We start from the raw sequence: 17786 nt of genomic DNA on the forward strand, positions 1-17786 counted from the left end.
AGGCGGTTGAGGGGCAGGCGGGATGTGGCTGCGTGCCAGACTGATTCATTTACCAAACCCCAGCAAAGGGGGGGGGAGTGTGCCAAGGAGGAAGGAAGAAGCCCATCCTTGCCCCAGGCCCCAAACTTTCAGTTGGAAGGAATTGTGGGGGCGGAAATCTCTTTCCAGACTGTTCAAAACGCTTGATACAATGCTCTACCAACCTGGGTGGGTGGTGGTTTATACTCTTTCTGTTTCTTTCTCTCAGAAGTAGTCCGGTGGTCCATATCAAAGAGGAGCCCCCCAGCCCCCCTCGCAGCCCCCAGCCTGAGGAGGCCAGCCCCGTCGCTGTTCCTGCTGCCGAAACCCCCCTCTCTCCCACCACCTTCATCGACTCCATCCTGCAGGAGGAGGAGCTCAGCAGCCCCTCGGCCCCCACCGCGGGCAGCGTCCTCGTGCAGCCGCAGCAGCCGCCCCCCGAGAAGTGCCTCAGCGTCGCCTGCCTCGACAAGTAAGTTGGGGGAGGGGGTGGCGAGCCAGGCTGCCGAGTCGGTGGGCGGCCAGATTGAGAGCGGGCCGAGAGCAGACGAGAGGCGAGGACGAGATCCGCAAGCCATTCCCTCCCACCTTCCCGTTCCCAGCGCTGTCCCAGCCAAAGACGTGTGCCTCCTCCTTCTCTCCCTGACCTGTGAGCTGCAACCTCAGAGCTGCGGGACTTTTGTGCTCTCCTTGGTCAAGGGGCTGTTGACCAGTTGTCTCCGGCCAGATTTGGCCTGAGGACTGTCACTTGCTGACCATGGCCCAAGGTGGATGCTGCCTACTCAGCTGAGTCCTCACGCACACACAGAGTCCCTCCCTTGGCCGGAGCTCAGGTGTTCCTCATCCTGCAGCTCTTCCATGCTTGTTCGTGCCTCTCACTGCAGCAGCATCCCCCAAGCTCTTCAGCCCCGCTGTGTCCATTCGTGACAAAAGGCAGCTGTTCCTTTCTCCAGAACTTCTCTGGCACAGTAGGTGTGGATGCTCCACCGAGTCTTCGTCACAGAAAGGTCCCTGGTCTCTCCTGTCAGACAAGAACCTGCCTTTATCTTGGCCAGCAGAGGCCGCGGAAGGAGGGCCTGTGGGGGCAGGCTGTGGGTAAAGCCTGGTTGACCCATGCAGTAGAACGAGGTGGAACTGAGGAGGCAGAGTGCTCCGCAAGGGAAGAATCCGTGCACCTAGAAAGCTAGCCTGCTAAGGAGAAGCCTGGCCTCTTCCTGGTTTTTGAGGTGCAGGGGATCTCTTTGCAAAGAGGAGCATCCATTCGCCTGATTCCTCCCCTGGCCCAGACCCAGGTTGATGACCTCCGCGAGAACCAGGCCTCTCCATTTCTCTATTTGCCATCAAAAGACTTCTCTTTCCCCAGGGGGAGAGAGTTCACAGGCCATTTGCACTCACTGGGAGGAGAGCCAGAGACGGGGGGCCCAACTCTGATCGGACTGTCGCTGTTTTTCAAAACCATTAAGCGTCTGGCCTTCCCCAGCCCAAAGGCCCTGGGTGGGAGGCAGGTGTTTATTTTAAGCAGATCCTGAGAGTGAGTAAAAGAATGCTAAATCAGGCCCCCATCCTCATTCCCTGACAGCTTTAGCAGTGTGGAGGAGTAGGCTCTAGTGGGCGAGGCTGGTTCCTTCATCCCAGACAGGAAGGAGCCGTTTGAGGCTGGAGGGCCCATTGCTGGCATAGAACTCTGCAACAGAGGAGCTGCATTCGAACCTGTGTGAGAGAGAGAAATCCAAGTGAGAAGGGGTCCAGCTTCTTCATCCCCTGGCTTCTTGGACATGCCCAGGATGCTTAGTGGTACTCAAGGTAGGGGTAGGCTAGTAAGACAGGGAGAATCCCAGGGGTAAGCATGCCTGTACGCAATGGGCTCCTCCCTCTTTGCCCCACCCGACTTTAGCTCAAGGCCTGCAGGATTCTCATCCAGAGATTCCCTCCCAGTTCTTGGCTTAGAATGCGCAGTGGTGTGTGAATGTGTGTGATCTCCAGGATCAGAGGAGCATGCCCAATATATTAGGTGCTGTGGGACACGGGCAGGATGCGGCTGCTGCCGTCGTCGTCTTGCTTGTGGGTTTCCTAGAGGCACCTGGTTGGCCACTGTGTGAACAGACTGCTGGATTTGATGGGCCTGGGTCTGATCCAGCAGGGCCTTGCTTATATTCTTGTGTGTGTGTGCATGTGCCGTCAAGCCCCAGCTGACTTATGGTGACCCGATCGGGGTTTCAAGGCAAGAAAGATTCAGAGATGGTTTGCCATTGCCTGCCTGTGCTTGGGCTAAGAGAGTTCTGAGAGAACTGTGTCTGGCCCAAGGTCACCCACGCCCAAAGAAACCCAGATTCAAATTCCCTCTTGGCAGTGAAGTTCCCCGGTGACCAGGGGACAGACCCTCTCTTTCAACCCAACCCAGCTCACAGGAACGTTGTGAGGACAAGTGAGCATGCCACCCTGGGCAACTTGAAGAAAGGGTTGGGTAAAAATGCAGCAAACAGGGAGACCGCTGTGGTGCTCTGGCAGATAATGTTGATAATGGGTGGGTTCCAGGGAGCAAAGCCGTCCCTCCCCAGGATCTCCTTGGCTGTCTAGGAACAGGATTTCCACCCTTCCAAACGCCTGTTGTGTTCAGTTCTGTTATGGAGTCTGCATTCCTTTGCCTCTGAACAGATGAAGTTCTGCCAATGCTGTGAAGGAGCACTGAGAAGCCCTGGTCTTTCACGATGGGACGGTTGCCCCGAGATTGCTGGCTGCCTTGCACTTTCCTCGGGGCTGCTCCTCACCCTCCTGTCCTGGGCACTGTGCCCAGCCCACACGCAGAGCCCCAGCTCAGGGTCCGTCACCTGCTCTTTCTCGCCTGTTGCAAGTAGCCCCCGTCTCCTCCCTGAAGGCGACGGACACGGGGGCTTCCGAGTCCAGCGTTCCTCTTCTCTTTGTCTCTTTCAGTTTGGCTCGTACTCCGCAGATGTCTGAGATCACCCGTCTTTTCCCCAGCCCTTCTTCTTCCACTCTGCACTGCAGACCACAGCAAGGGTTAGCATTTCCATGGCTTGCTGCTCCCCAGGGGGAGCAGGGGGAATGGGGAAAGTGAGCTGAGATGCCCTTCGTGCCGCCTCCCCCCAAGGCCCTCCCGTGGGGGGAGTGGGGACAGCCATCTGACAGGGGCAGGGGAATCCCACCCTCTGGTCAGAGGAAGTTGAATCCACAGCCCCCGAGATGCATGGCTTCCCCCTCTCCGCCTGCTGGCCCTGGTGCTCTAGCGCTTTGCTGCTTTGGGGCAGACATCTACGTGTTCTCCTCTGGGCGTTGAATTGGGTTGTGGGGGGGGGGCTTGGGTGCACCATCAGGGAGTATCGTGTCCCCGTGGCAGAGCCCCTGCCTGCCGGTGCCAGAAGCTCCCCGGTTTGATGCTCAGCATCTCTGGCCAGAGGCTCTTGGGCAGCAGAGCCGGCCAAGGCCTCTCTGTGCTGGAGGCCCTGAAGAGCCACCGCCCGCGAGCCAGGAGCAGCTCAGAGCTGGATGGGTCAAGGGCCGGCTTGGCTCTCAGGCTGCTTCTCGAGTCCCTCTTTTGGTATGGACCCTGGTGCCTGTGCTTGGCCTGCCCAGAGGCAGGGCCCCCCGGCAAGAGGGGGGTGGGAGGCTGCAGTCCACCCCAAGGGGAGTGTGTGACAAGGGCCTGAGAGAGTCTGCACCCCCCACCCCACCCTCCGTGCTTTCTCCTTAATGGCTTTGCTTCCATTTGCACACCTCACAAGGGCTTGGGGGCAGAGGGGGGTTGTCTGTCAGTTCAGGGCGCCAGTGGTAGAGAAGAGGCCAACTGTTTGTTACGGGGTGGGGGCCTCACCTGCATGACTGAGTCCAGGAGCACCCCTCGATTTGAGTTCAGCAGCCCCTTAGAGACCAGCAAGATTTTCGGGGGATCAGCTTTCGAGAATGAAAGCTCCCTTTGTCAGGCGAAGCGGTGCATGACACCATTCTCCTTCTGAGCCTGAAAGGGGGAGTTCCTTGTTCCTCAGGCTGTGGGGTGCCCGTGTGGGGGATGGCACCCTCTTTCTGTTTGTTGCTGGTCATGATGCCCACACCCCCTCTGGGCAGCCAGTGTCCTTGCGTCTTAGCTAGCCCCTTCCAGGCAGTAGCCAGAAGCCCCGGTGAGTGCAAGGGGCAGCCCAGGGACTTGTGGTCGGGCTCTGTCAGTGAATGCTGGAGGTATGCAGATCCTTCTTCTCTCCCTTTATCTGTGCTGACCCTGCCCAGAATTGACCTCAGGTGCATTTCCTGGTTGCCACAAGCTGACTTGGTGTTTCTCAGCCTCCAGCTTTTGTCCGTCAGAAAACAGGAGGGAGAATGAGCGTCATTCCTCCTCCCCCAAGTTGTCTGCACTTTAGCCTGTTCTGCCTGCCCACCACCCCCTCTGCAGGGGTTGGGTCCAACCCAGAGGGGATGTATCCCTGAGTCCAGCACCGCCACGGCCACCCCTTTGCCAGGGGCGTGGGGAAGGTTCGGGCTAGCTGTGCTTCCGGGGGAGGCTGGCTGGCTCCCAAGAACCCTGAAGCAGATTCTGCCATTGGAAAGCTTTTCCATCGGAAAGCTTTTCCAGTCCACCAGGCTATAAAAAAAGCATCACAAACATGCATCTAGCACTTGCCTAGTTCTTTGGTCCTTCATAACTGTGACTGTATGCTGCACCACTCGAGCCGGTTTGGAAGCCCTGCTAGCCAGTGCCCCGCACTAGCCTCCCATAGTCAAAGTGGACAGCCTGTTGTGACTGGCAAGGGAGCTTGATTTCGGAGAGGGAGAACCAGGTGACCGCAAACTGGCACAGGCCAGGGGCACCAACCACTTTCTGGCACCAGCAGACGTGTTTAACCCCCCCTCCCCCAATTTGTAGGTGGGAGAAGCGGCTGTTGGTGCCTTCATTGGGGCCACACCAAAAGCCCATGGGCCACTCTGCATTTCCTCCCTCCCCCAAGGAGATAACTTTCTCTTGCAGCTTCAAACGTCCTCAAAGGTTCCTGCTCCCAAGTGCAGGCGGAGGTGGGGCTGGGCTAGCCAGAGGTGTTGCTGGGGCTGGACCGGGCAGGCCCTGACTCTGGCCGCCCTCTTCCTTTCTGTCGCTTCCCCAGAAACGAGCTCAGTGATCACTTGGACACCATCGACTCCAGCCTGGATAATCTGCAGACCCTGCTGACAACCCACGGGTTTAGTGTAGACACGAGCGCCTTGCTGGACGTAAGTCCCCCACTTGGGGGCTCTTGGGGGGGGGAGTGCGTGTGTGTCTGTGTGTTGTGTTGTTCTTCCCTCTCCTGACAGTCACTGCCTTTCCCTGTTGACAGCTCTTCAGCCCTTCCATGACGGTGACAGACGTGAACTTGCCAGACCTGGATAGCAGCTTGGCCAGCGTGAGTTGACCCATGTCGGTCTGCAGAAGAAAGGACCCCCTCCCCCGCTGAGTCCAGCCGTGTCTCAGAGGGGCTGTAAGGAAATGGACCCCTGAGAAGAAGCCCTTGGGGATGCAAGTCAAGGACTCTGCAGTCCCTGTCCCCCCTAACATCACTCTTGCACAGCTAGTGAGGAACTGTGACCGGTCCTTTCTCCCTCTCCCCCCCCCCCCCAGCTTTTCAGCTACTCCGGTGAGGGGGGTGGTTGTTGCATGCATGAAATTGCCAAGACTTTCTGCATTAATCAGTCCCAAGCTTGGCCTTTTTTCTTTTTTGCTGCCAAGTTTCAGCCAGTTTATGGCGACCCTGTAGGTTTTTCAAGGCCAAAGACCTTCAGAGGTGGTTTTGCCATTGCCTGCCTGGACTCCCTTGGAGGTCTCCCATCCAAGTCCTAATTAGGGCTGACCCTGCTTAGTTTCCAAGATCTGACGAGATGAGGCTAGCCTGGGCCATCCAGGTTAAGGCAAGAGACGTTTAGAGGTGGCTTGCATAGCAACCCTGGACATCCTTGGTGGTCTCTCATCCAAGGACTAACCAGGGCTGCCCCAGGTTAGCTTCTGAGATCTGTCCAGATACCGTTCACCTGGGCCATATAGGTCAAGGCAAGAGACTAGCAGAGGTGGTTTGCCACTGTCTGCCTCTGTGTAGCGACCCTGGATTTCCTGGGTGGTCTCCCATCCAAGGACTGACCAGGGCTGGACCCCACTTAGCTTCTGAGATCTGATAAGATTGGGCTCACCTGGGCCATCCAGGTCAAGGCACTCCAAACTAGTCTGGGCCTCCCCTCAGGATTCAGGCAGAGGCTTCCCTCTGTAAATTGTGTGAAGGTAGCCGTATAGATCCGTTGTAGCAAAATAAAAGTCCGCTGGGGTACCTTAAAGATTGACAGCATTTATTTCAGTGGGAGCTTCCATCAGTCAGAGCTGACTTCCACCCTTGACCTCTCTCATCGTCCATATTAGGTATCACCCCTCCTTCCATTTCGGCTCCTTACCCAGAGAATTACACTTGAAAGGCTCCTGCCGGGATCCACGCCCCACCCCTCCCTCCGCCTCCACCCCTCCTCCCGGCCCCTGTCTGTGATTTTCCTTATAAGAATTCCCAAAATGAGGTTCTCTTCACATCTCTGGGGAAGAGAGCTCCAACTCATGGAAGCTCCTCTATAAGTCAGGGTGGTTTGTCTTTAACATGCCCATTGGGCATTTGTTTTATTTTGCTTCTCTTCAGCAGTTGATCCCCCACCCCCACCCTGGGCACCTGTCCCCAGTTAGTCCGCCACACGCAGGCATGACCTTTTCCACAAGGCCAGGGTGGGCCAAGTGCTTCACAGGGGACAGCTCTGGGGTGCCATTGTGGGCTGCCAACTGGGAGGCAAAGACACTATGACCCGTGTGCAGCATCTCCCAGGAAGCTCAGCTTTCTCTCGTTATTTGGGAACCGGGGGTGGGGGGTTGGGGAGGGCTGTGACTCTGAAGTTGCATCTTATGGCTCAGTCCAAGCCACACCACGGAAGCGGGTTCCAGCTGGCCTTTGGGAAGCTGGCTGCTTGCCTCTTTGTCCGAGTCTTTTTGGGGGTCAACTCACCAGCATAGCATCTCTCTCTCTCTCCCTCCATCCCTTCAGATCCAAGATCTCCTGTCCTCCCAGGAGCAGCAGCAGAAGCCTGCAGAGACCGAAACCTCCCCAGCAGATGCAGGTCAGTATGGTGGCCCCTCTCTCCCAGGGCAGCACATGGCGCATTTGACCCTGTCTGCCCCACCTGGCGCTTCTTGGGCCCCCTGCCCCCCACTCACTCACTGCGGTAGGAAGCTCTTGCTGTTCCATGCCCGCTGCTGGGGTTAGCCCTGCGGTTCCACGCCCCCCCCCCCTCGATGACCCTAGGGATCCCTTCCAGCTCTACGATTCAGTGCAACAGGCTTCCTCGGGAGGTGGTGGGCTCTCCTTCCCTGGAGGTTTTTAAGCAGAGGTTGGATGGCCATCTGTCAGCAATGCTGATTCTATGACCTTAGGCAGATTATGAGAGGGAGGGCACCTTGGCCATCTTCTGGGCATGGAGTAGGGGCCGCTGGGGGTGTGGGACGGGGGGTCTCCCCCTCCCATGCCTGCCGCTCAGGCGGTCTGTGTCCTTCCCTAGGCAAGCAGCTGGTGCACTACACCGCCCAGCCCCTCTTCCTGGTGGACTCGAGCTCTGTGGACGTAGGCGGCGTGGACATGCCCATTTTCTTCGAACTGGGGGAAGGGCCCTGCTTCACGGAAGGGAACGACTACTTGGAGGACCCGGCCCTCTCCCTCCTGTCCGGGGTGGAGCACCCCAAACCCAAGGACCCGGCCGTCTCCTAAGGCCAAGCCCAGTCTGGCGACAAGAGAGACTGCCCTGGACAGGGCCTGCCGGCCGGCTGCCTCCTCACTTTGCTCCGACGTTGCCACGAGCTCCCCGCTCTCTCTGGCTCTCCAGCGACGCAAGGGCCCCGTTTGTGTGTGTGCTTGGCGGGGTGTCCGGACCCCCTCTTCCGGGAGGGCGGCTCTGGGCAGGAAGGGGGTCTCCGAAGAAGGCCCAGGCGCACGAGGCAGTGGCCGCCCGGAGAGGCTGGCCTGGCCTGCCCTCTAGATGGGGGGAAGATGCCGGAGCGGTCAGCCTAAGTGGGGGGAAGAGGGGATCCCTCCGGTCAAGATGGACGTGTTGGTTTTTAAAGAGAAATAAAAGTTTCCCCCTTGGGGCTCGAGGGCTGGGTCCCGTTGTTGTGTCTGCCGTCCCGGGGGCTCCCGTTGGTTAGGGGGCACCTGTGTGAGAAGTCGCCCCTCCCCACCACTCCCTCCCTTCCTCCTGGAGTGTCCCCCACTGGGGTTTGTTTTCCTTGGCTTAGCGGTAAGAATTTGTACATTCACACTTTTGATTGTTACTAGAAGAAATTGTATTTTGGATTTTTACATGAGAGAAGAAGTCCCCCACCCCCAACCCTGCTCTCCTCTGATATATAAATATCTATATATACATATACAAATATATCTATATCTATATGAGATGGTCCCTCGTTTAGAGGTTTTCTTGTGGCTGGAAGCTCTGCTGTTGCTGAGTCCCACTGCTTTCCTTTTCCTGTCTGCCGGTCCCGGTCTGTCCCCGACAAGGTCTGCTGCCTGCTGACCGGCCGCCCCTCTTCCCCTGCGGAGAAGCAGGAGCTGCTCCGGCCGTGACACATCAGAGTGAGACGCTCTGAGCTCCTGCTCTTGGGCTGCTTCCTGGGCTTGGGGAGGAGGGGTGTGTTTGTGTGTGAACGGGCTTTTCCGGCCCAGCTCTGACTTCCAAGCAGTCTCCTGTCCAGGTGGCAGAACTGGGCCTGGTGCCTTTGGCCTGTTCTCCGGGCCAGGCGGAAAGGGCTGCTGCTCTGAGAATAGCCATGTGGGCACCAAGCTCCAGCCCTTTCCTGGCCTGGGCCCAGCTCAAGCGGCAGTTAAATTGTGGAACTCCCTGCCCCAGGATGTGGTGATGGCTGCCAACTTGGAAGGCTTTAAGAGGGGAGTGGACATATTCATGGAGGAAAGGGGTATTCATGGCTATTAGTTAAAATGGATACTAGTCATGCGGCATACCTATTCTCTCTACTATCAGAGGAGCATGCCTATTCTATTAGGTGCTGTGGAACACAGGCAGGATGGTGCTGCTGCAGTTGTCTTGTTTGTGGCTTCCTAGAGGCACCCGGTTGGCCACGGTGTGAACAGACTGCTGGACTTGATGGGCCTCGGTCTGATCCAGCAGGACTTTCCTTATGTTCTTATTAGACAGATTCATAGAGGAGTGGCCCATCAGTAGTTAAAGAATCTCCATATTCAGAGGCAGGAAACCTCTGAAGCTCAGTGCTGTTTCAAGGGAAGGCCATGGCTTCTCTGCCCTGTTTGCTAGCCCTTGGGGCAACCGGTTGGCTGCTGTGGGAAACAGCCTGGTGGACTAGATGGACCCTCTCTGGTCTGGTCCAGCAGAGCTCTTCGAAGGCTGGCTCGGGGGCTGCCCCTTTCTTTCTCTGGCCCTCCCCCATGTCCTCCTGCTCCATTCTTCCCACAGGGAGTTTCCATGATGGTGCCAGACACCCCATTACAGTCTGCTTCAGTGCTTACATGTAGGACCCGCATGGGGGTGCCCCACTGTGGTGACATAGCCTCGGGGATCCCCCAGCAACGCTGTCCCACAACACTGTGCCTTCCCCTGCCAAGGGCATCCCTGAAGCCCGGCATGAATGCCAAGATGTCAGAGCTACCTCACAAGGCAAGAGAACTGCTTTCCAGCTTCCACGTCTCAAAGTCCCCCCTTGCTGAGACCGTCAGGGCTTTAGACTGGCCCTCACACTCTGGGTCGATGGACCTCCTTGTGCTCCATCATCTTCATGGTGGGAAGACTCAGGGTCCCCCCCCCCGCCCCCCTCCCCACCCCCACAAACAAAGCAAACTGGTCAGATGGTCCAGAACATCTTTTCACCAGGTTCCAGTGCAGAGCCAGTTCCCTGAGATGGAGAGAAACCCAGCAGATACCCACGTATGTCTGGGGAACACTTCTGGCTGCGCACCTCCCAGAGCAGCCCGGCATGCTCCCAGCACCTTCTCGTGCAAAATGCGGTGAGGCATGAATTGGTGCAGAGCCACGTCGGTGAGCCAAGCTGCCCCTTCAGCGGTGGAGTCTGACTGGAGGAGACCAGAGTGCAGAGCTCAGCAGCAGTGAACTATGGGAAAAGTGGAAGACCTGACGCTGCCTTCTACTGAGTCAGGCCACTGGTCTTTCAAGGTCAGAATTGTCTACTTTGACTGGCAGCGGCTCACAATCCTTTTGACAGGAGATGCCGCTGAGCCGCAGCCTCACCACAACTAGTCAATCTGACCTGCTTTGTCCAAGCAGCAGAGGGTGGTGGGGGTGGAGCGCAACTGAGCAATGAGCAGTTTCCTCCACCGGACGTGTTGCTGGGCGCCTCACTGGCTAGGGAAGGCTGAAAACTTGGGCCACCAAGACCACAGGCCTTATGGCCAAAGAGGGCCCCCGCCAGGGTGTTGGGGCTCCCCACCAGGGCTGGGCGTCATGATTTTAAACCCTGGACTTGCACGACTCTAGCGTGGAGGATCCCAGCAGAGGAGAGGCAGGCAGGCCCTTCGCTTGCCGACTGGGAGCCCCTGGACCCCAGAAGGAGATGCTGCAGGGGCCGGGCCAGGAGGGGCTGCAGCTCTCACCAGACCAGAGGAGGGGCTTCGTCCTTGGCTGCAGCTCTCCAGGCTGACTGTGAATCTTGCACACCATTCAAGGTATTTTGCCACCCTTAGAAAGGGATGCCCGTCCCTTCCGGGGCTTACTGCACCAGAGGCTGGGGGGCTTGGCCCGGCTTGGCCCCAGTGATGGCAGCACAGGCCTAGGCAGGGGTGTCGATCATCTCCCTGGGAACAAGCCAAGCCAGCATGGTGTAGTGGTTACTAGCGGTGGACTCTGATCTGAGTTCGACTTCCCACTCCACATGAAGCCAGCTGGGTGACCTTGGGCTAGTCACAGGTCTCTCAGAGCTCTCTCAGCCCCACCTACCTCACAGGGTGCCTGTTGTGGGGAGGGGAAGGGAAGGTGACCGTAAGCCGGTTTGATTCTTCTTTAAGTGGGAGAGAAAGTCGGCATATAAAAACCAACTCTTCTTCTGTGGCAAGTTGGCATGCTGCCTGCACAGCTATTGGTGGGCTGAAGGTCTGTACAAGCCATGGCTATGTGGCACCAGGGCCAACCACCCGGGAGATGGCCTCACCCCCACTGCCCAGCTTTGGTTCCCGCCTCCCACCAGTGCCCGAAGGCATCTTTTGCCAGCCGTCACTCCAACACCCAGACTCGTGTGCTGTTTGCTCATCTTTATTGAAGGGACAGGGAGGCACACCGCAGCTTCATGCAAAACCAAACGTGAGGCAGCAACAGCAGCTGCAAAAGCTATGGAGAGGTTCCCCCACCCCCTGTACTGCTCGCGGGCAGCAGGCGGCCCCCCTCCATGCCCCACTTGGGGGAGGAGCGCCTACCACCCTAACACACCTCTCCACAGGCCTGGCAGCTTTGAGGAATGTGGCAGGTAGACTTTTGGAAGAAAGGGGGGAGCTGGCAGAAGAAGGCCTGCTGCAGCCCCCTGGATTCCTCTTCCCGGCCCTCTTTGGGGGGGGGGAGCAGAGCCTGAGGAGGGTCCTCAGCAGGGTGTAGGTGGCAGGCAGTCCTCCCTCCAAAGCAGCCATTTCCACCAGGAAAGTGATCTCTGTCATCTGGAGATTAGCTGTAATTAGCTGTAATTCCAGGAGACCTCTGGGACTCACCTGGAGGTTGGCAGCCCTAGGGGAAGGGCTGTCTTTCTCTGCAGAGTGCAGCCTGGCTCGCTTGCTTCTATAGCTTAGTCAGCCTTTGGGCTGTGTACCTGGTCCCTGCTTGGGGCAGACTGTAGTACAGCCCCGGGTGTGGGGGGAGGCCTGGACGCATAGGCATTTGGGCCTCTGAGCAGGGGGTCAGACTCAATGACCTTTTGGTCCCTTCTGACTGCCTGATTCTAGGAAGAGCCCCTGAGCCTCCTGCCCGGTCTGCAGGTGCCTGCCAAGGGGGCAGGAGGGGCGCAGGGGCCGAAGCGCCTGCTGGAAAAGCCAGAGAGAGTGGACCAGGATCTGGGGTGCATATGGGCACACACGGGGCAGAGACAAGCCGACAGCTGACACAGGGGGCCCAGCTCCAGGACGCGTGGGGGGCAGCGAGTGGCAGGAAGTGAGGGCCCGAGCGGGTCAGCACGAGAGGGGGCAAAGGACGGCTGTCCACGGGAGTCCTGGGGTCTTCAGCGGGGAAAGGAGGAGGCAGCACTCCTCACATGCCTGTGGAAAAGAAACAGCAGCTCATCTCCTGTCCTGCGCCGGCCCCTTGCCACACCGCCTCTTCCTGTGCAGAGCTCAGAAGACTTTAGGGTGCCCTCTAAACAGAGGTGGCAGGTTGGGTGTGCTAAAGATGGCCATATGCCTCCGGTTGTGCCCCTGGCTTTGAGCATTCCCGTTCCGTTCTCCCCACCCCTGGGGGCCAAAGCGCACGGGCTGCGTGGTGCAGAAGGGTCCCGGACCAGCCCCTGCCCCAGGGATTTCTGGGAGCAGAGCGGAGCAAGACCTCTCTTTGCCTGTGGCCTGGAGAAGCCAAGGCAAGAGGACAGGTCTGGCCTGGGCAGATCAGCATAACCGAACGTCTTCTGCTTAGAGCCGTTGCAAAGCCGTGAGGTGGGCTAGGCTACGAGAGAAGGGACGGCCCATGGCCACCCAATAAGCATCATGGCTGAGGAGAGATTTGAACCTGGGTCTCCCCACCGGCTGTCCTTTGGGGTTTGCGTGTCTCTTCTGGCCTGGCTTCTGGAACTGGAAGGTTCTATGCCGGCTCCAGCTCCTAGAAGCCGAGGGTGGTTTGGAGGCCTGAAGCGGGTTTCACCGCAAGCATGAGGGGTTCTTGAGCAGCGCCCGATCCCGCTGCACCAGAGCAAAAGCCCTGGTCAAGGCAGTGCCAGGGCATGGAACGAATCGGCTGCACAGGGAAGTCTGGGGTACCTGTGAGGGCCCCCACGACCTCCCAGCAGGCCCCTCCTGTAGCACTGACCTTGGGAGGCGAGAGACTCCTCCGAATCCCCGTCATGGTCCAAGCCTAGGAAGGAAAACAGCCCAGTTGTGGCTACAGCTGTGGAGCGAGGGAGCCGGGGCTCCATCCTGCATGCCGAAGGTGCTGGGTTCTGCCTCCAGCATCTCCACTTACAGGCCCTTTTGCTTTGTGGGATGCTGAAGAGCTGCTGCTTGTCAGATCTGGAATAGGGTCGTTTCCTACATTTCAAGATTCTAGTTGTGGGACTGATCTTCGGCCTTTGCCTGCCACTGGCCCCTTAGAATGAGGTGACCCACGGCTATTTGCACAGGGCATATGGAAAGTGGACCCGATGTGTGACACCCTCCATAAAGGGTGAGAAAGACCTCGGTGTGCTTGCCCAGAGGAAACTATTCTGGGCTATGTGAGCTTTTACAACTGATCTCCAGCCGATTGAGATAATTCACCTGGAGAAAATGGCCGCTTTAGCCATTGGACTCTATGGCATTGAAGTCCCTCCCCAACCCCCCCTCCTCAGGCTCCGCCCCAAAAACCTCCCGCTGGTTACAAAGAGGGACCTGGCAACCTTTCCAGTGCAGGAATCACTTACTTTCTTGGGACTCGTGGGAATGGCTGGGCGACTCCATGGAAGGACCTGGAACAGAAAGCCCACATAACAGATGTGCAATTCAGGCGAGGGAACAAAGAGGAGCTGAACCCGTGAAGCTGCTGTCTCCCAAGTGAGGCCCTCGGTCTCTCCAGGCTCGCCTTTGCTCCTCAGGATGAGGGCAGGGCCTCTCCGGGGTCTCCAGGAGAGAGAGAAGTCTTTCCCACCACCAGCTACTTGATCCTGTTAACTGGAGATGCTGCCAGGGATTGAACCCAGGAACTTCTGTGTGCCAAGCAGAGGCTCTACCACTGAGCCACAGTGGTAGTCCTCTGCACTGCTCAGCTCTGAGACGTTCTACCCGTGTGAGCCTGGGGCAGCCAAAACAATGCCTCTTGTGGCAGCTTGAGGACTAACAAATTGGTTGTGGCAGAAGCTTTTGTGAGCCCGAGGCTCCTTGGTCATCTCTGGAGTTGTCTGGTCTCTAAAAAGTCAGCAGCCCTCTTAACGTGGCTCAGTGACAGAACATCTGCTTGGCATGCAGAAGGTCCTGGGTTCAATCTCCGGCATCTCCGCTTACAAGGACCAGGAAGCAGGTGCGCCTGGAGAGCCGCTGCCAATCTGCGGAGTCGGTTCTGACCTTGATAGACCAGCGGCCTGGTTCAGCAGAAGGCAGCTTCATGTGTTTGTGTCATGCTCCCCAGCAGAGGTGCTTTGGGGGTTTTCTGGGAAGAGAAGTCCAGGGGTGGATGGAGCCCAGGAGATCCTGCGGCTTTGATCCAGCCAACAAGGCCGGCAGCATGGCCCGTGAGTCCCCCTGCCCCCAGACCACCGCAGCCGGCGCTGAACGGGCAGCTGGGGCCAGGGGACAGGTTGGTCCTTCTCTTTTCCCTGCGTTGTTGCTGGCCAGGTCCACACTGAGTGCGGGGGTGCTGGTGGGGCGGGGGGGGGGAATGAAGCGATGGGTGAGCCAGGGGCGCTGCCCACTCTGAGCCAAGAGGCCCCTCGGGCACCGCTGGGCCACATCTGGCCTTGTCACTGGTCACCAGTGGTCCTCCGTGGAAGTCGCCCAAAAACCTTCCCAAGAAGTCCAAGAGCCAATCTGCCCCTGGCACAGGCTGGGCCAGCCGAGGGCTGAGAGTGGCTGGTTTACAGCTCAGACCACCTGACTCAGAGTGCTGATGTCCATAGGGGAAGCAGAATTCTACCGAGGAGTGGGTGAAGACAAAGGAGGGGCAGGCGGGTTTGGCATGCAACCGGAGCTTTCCCTTTCTGCCAGGGTGAGAGGCTCTAAGAGGTAGGAACTGCAGGACGGCCCCTTCCCACCTCCGGGGCAGAACCAGCCCCCAGCCCTTCCGCCTGGACAACCGTACCACTCTGTGCTTCTCCGGCCAGGGGCTCCAAGCTAAATGAACCGAGGCTGGAGGAGTCGCTGTTGAGCAGAGCCATGCTCATGTCGTCCGTGTGGGACCGATCAGCCGCTGCGAAACTCACAGGGGGCATCCCTGTCCAGGGAAAAGGAAGGAAGAAGGAATGCGGCACAACCTGCCAGTCACAGGACAGGGGCTCAACAAAAAAAAGGGGTGCAAAACGACCCCCGGGGGCTCAGAGGTCACTGGCCACGTGACCCACATCAGGCCTACCTGTTGTCAGCTGCTCCAAAGGGGCGGCAATCTCACCTGTGGGCATGAAGGCCGAGATGTCAGATGATGCCTACCACAGGGCTGAGCCCCTCTTTTACTGCTGCTGCCTTGCCTCCCTCCCCCAGTCCTTGAGCCTCTCAGCAGGAGAGGGGGCCCAGAGACCAGAACGTGGGACAGCTGGGCCCCTCAAGTGCCATTTTCCCCCTCCTCTGGCTTGGGTTGGACTCAGCTGGAAGCAGCAGCAGGGGCCCAGTAGGGTATGACTGACACATCCCGGGGGGCGCTCAGCCCCACTGTGCATCAGCACCCTCGTTGAGCTGCCCCCAGCAGGTGCCTGAACCTGATGCCAAGGGGCCCACAGTCTTGGGAAGCGCCAGAAATGGGACAGAAAATGCGCCAGCGTCCCCCTGCCAGCCAGCCCCCACGCCCAGAGGGCACTTACTCTCTCCCGAGGCCTCGGATTTGCCAGGCATGCTGGACTCTGAATTGGCCACGGGGTCTGGAAGAGACAAAGAAGCGTGGGAGGGAGGGAGCCCCACAGGATCACCCTAGTCACCATGGGGCAGCCCCTGGGTGGAAGGGTGCAGATGGGGTGCAGATCTCGCCCCCCTGCTCAACAAAGCAGAGCCCAGGTTCAGGCTACTCCAGCATGGCCACCAATGCAGGGGGCTCTGAGCCAAGCCTGACTTAATGCCCCCACCCCCCGCCCGGTGGATGGAGCAGGGCCGGTCTGTTGGGCCTCTGGCATGCAAAGGTTCCCCGGGCATACCTGGTGTCTGGCTACTCGCTGGGGAAGTGGGATCCGGGGAAGTCAGGGGTTCTGCAGAGAAGGGAAGGAGGGTTATGCGCATGGCAAGGTGCCCCCCGGGGACCGCTTGTCAGCAGAAGGCCCCCAGCTTCGTTGCGTCCCCCCACTAAGCCAAAGCTTCTCCCCTCTTCCTGGGAGTTGCCAATCCGGACCAGGGACCCCTGCCCGCTGCACCCCTCTCCCAGGGGCTGCCTGCTGCTCACCGTCAGCAACTGCAATGGCCAAGAGGAGGACCACGGCTGCAGCCAGCGCCAGGAACCTGTGGGGAGAGAGAGGAGAGAGCCCGGGCTGGGTCCTGGCAGATGGATTGACGGGGGAGGGGGGAGGAACAGCAGGAGGGGCTCCTCTATCAACCTTCAGCATGATTCGCCCTCTCTCCTAGGGTTGCCAACATCCAGGTGGTGGCTGGAGATCTCCTGCTATTACAACTGATCTCCAGCCGATAGAGATCAGTTCCCCTGGAGAAAATGGACGCTTTGGCAATTTGACTCTATGACATTGAAGTCCCTCTCCTCTCCAAACCCCACCCTCCTCAGGCTCCACCCCTAAAACCTCCCACCGGTGGTGAAGACGGACCTGGCAGCCCCACTCTCTCCCCTCCTCCAGTGCTTCACCCCATATATGAACAAAGCGCTTTGAAAAGGAGCAGAGTTGTGTAGAGCCTCCACTGCCACCTTATCAAAAGCATCTTTGGGATGGCCAGTTATTCTTTAGTAGGGTTGCCAACTCCAGGTTGGGAAATTCCTGGAGTTTTTTGAGGGATGGGGCCTGGGGAAGGCAGGATTTGGAGAGGGGAGAGAACTCCGCAGGGTGGCAACCCTATTAGCCAAGACTGCTTTGGTCACCTGGAGGTGTTGGGACTCAACTAGGCACGAACTAACGTCCCCATTGCACTTCCAGGCCTGTGTGCAGAGAAGGCTCAGAAGCCCTGCAGGTGCATGAGGGCAGGGCTTTGGCATGGGGAAGGAGGCCAGGATCATTCCAAGCTGCCCCCTCCCCCAAGGCTTGCCTCTCCCCATGCCACCTCAGGGATGCCAGGGGGGCCTTCCCACTCTTGTTTGCCCACTCCCTTATTCTGCTCCTTGCTTGCGTGCAGGCTGGCACTAGGGTTGCCAGATCCCACCTGGACGTCGGTGGGGGTGGGGTTTCCAGATCCAGGCTGAGAAACTCCTGGAGATTTGGGGGTGGACCCTGGGGAGGACAGGGACTTCAGCGGGGTGCAATGCCACAGAGTCCACCCTCCAAAGCAGCCATTTTCTCCAGCGGAACTGATCTCTGTAGTCTGGAGATAGCTGTAATTCCAGGTGATCCCCAGGTCCCACCTGGCAGCTGCCATCCCTAGCTGGAATTCTTGCTGGCACTGAGCAGAGCCCACTGAGTTCTCCTTGGGGTGGGGTGGGGCTGGTACTGTCCAGATCTTCTGCTGCACAGGCCTTCCCAGCATGCCACAGGCTTGTATCTGTCAAGACCACCTTGCTAGTGAAGTTCCCAGGGATTTCTGCCTGGCTTTCCCACCCCTCTGATAGCCACTGGCCCATTTTACAGGTGGAGAACTGAGGCAGGAGAGAGTGAGAGGAAAGAGAGCGCATGCCCTAGGCTGCCTATGCACAGACAAAGAGAACTAATACAGCCCAGCTGCCACCAGCTGCCAGGTCACCAAGGTTGGCACCTACCTGTGCTGTGCCCGCATGTTCCCAGA

At 58.5% G+C, this 17786-nt stretch overlaps 1 protein-coding gene across 1 annotated transcript in view; it reads left to right on the forward strand.

The window, feature by feature from the left end:
* Nucleotides 1-7828, forward strand: part of HSF1 (heat shock transcription factor 1) — a 50943-nt gene extending 43115 nt beyond the window's left edge. Inside the window, exons 9-14 of the mRNA XM_056854318.1 lie at nucleotides 248-490; nucleotides 2950-3036; nucleotides 5127-5232; nucleotides 5337-5402; nucleotides 7065-7137; nucleotides 7576-7828. Of these exons, the coding sequence (XP_056710296.1) occupies nucleotides 248-490; nucleotides 2950-3036; nucleotides 5127-5232; nucleotides 5337-5402; nucleotides 7065-7137; nucleotides 7576-7781 (781 nt within the window). The 3' untranslated portion in view covers nucleotides 7782-7828. The remainder of the gene's footprint in view (nucleotides 1-247; nucleotides 491-2949; nucleotides 3037-5126; nucleotides 5233-5336; nucleotides 5403-7064; nucleotides 7138-7575) is intronic.
* The last annotated feature ends 9958 nt before the right edge of the window (nucleotides 7829-17786 follow it).

Source organism: Euleptes europaea, chromosome 8 (genome assembly GCF_029931775.1).
Source record: "Euleptes europaea isolate rEulEur1 chromosome 8, rEulEur1.hap1, whole genome shotgun sequence".
In the NCBI taxonomy this organism is placed as follows: domain Eukaryota; kingdom Metazoa; phylum Chordata; class Lepidosauria; order Squamata; family Sphaerodactylidae; genus Euleptes; species Euleptes europaea.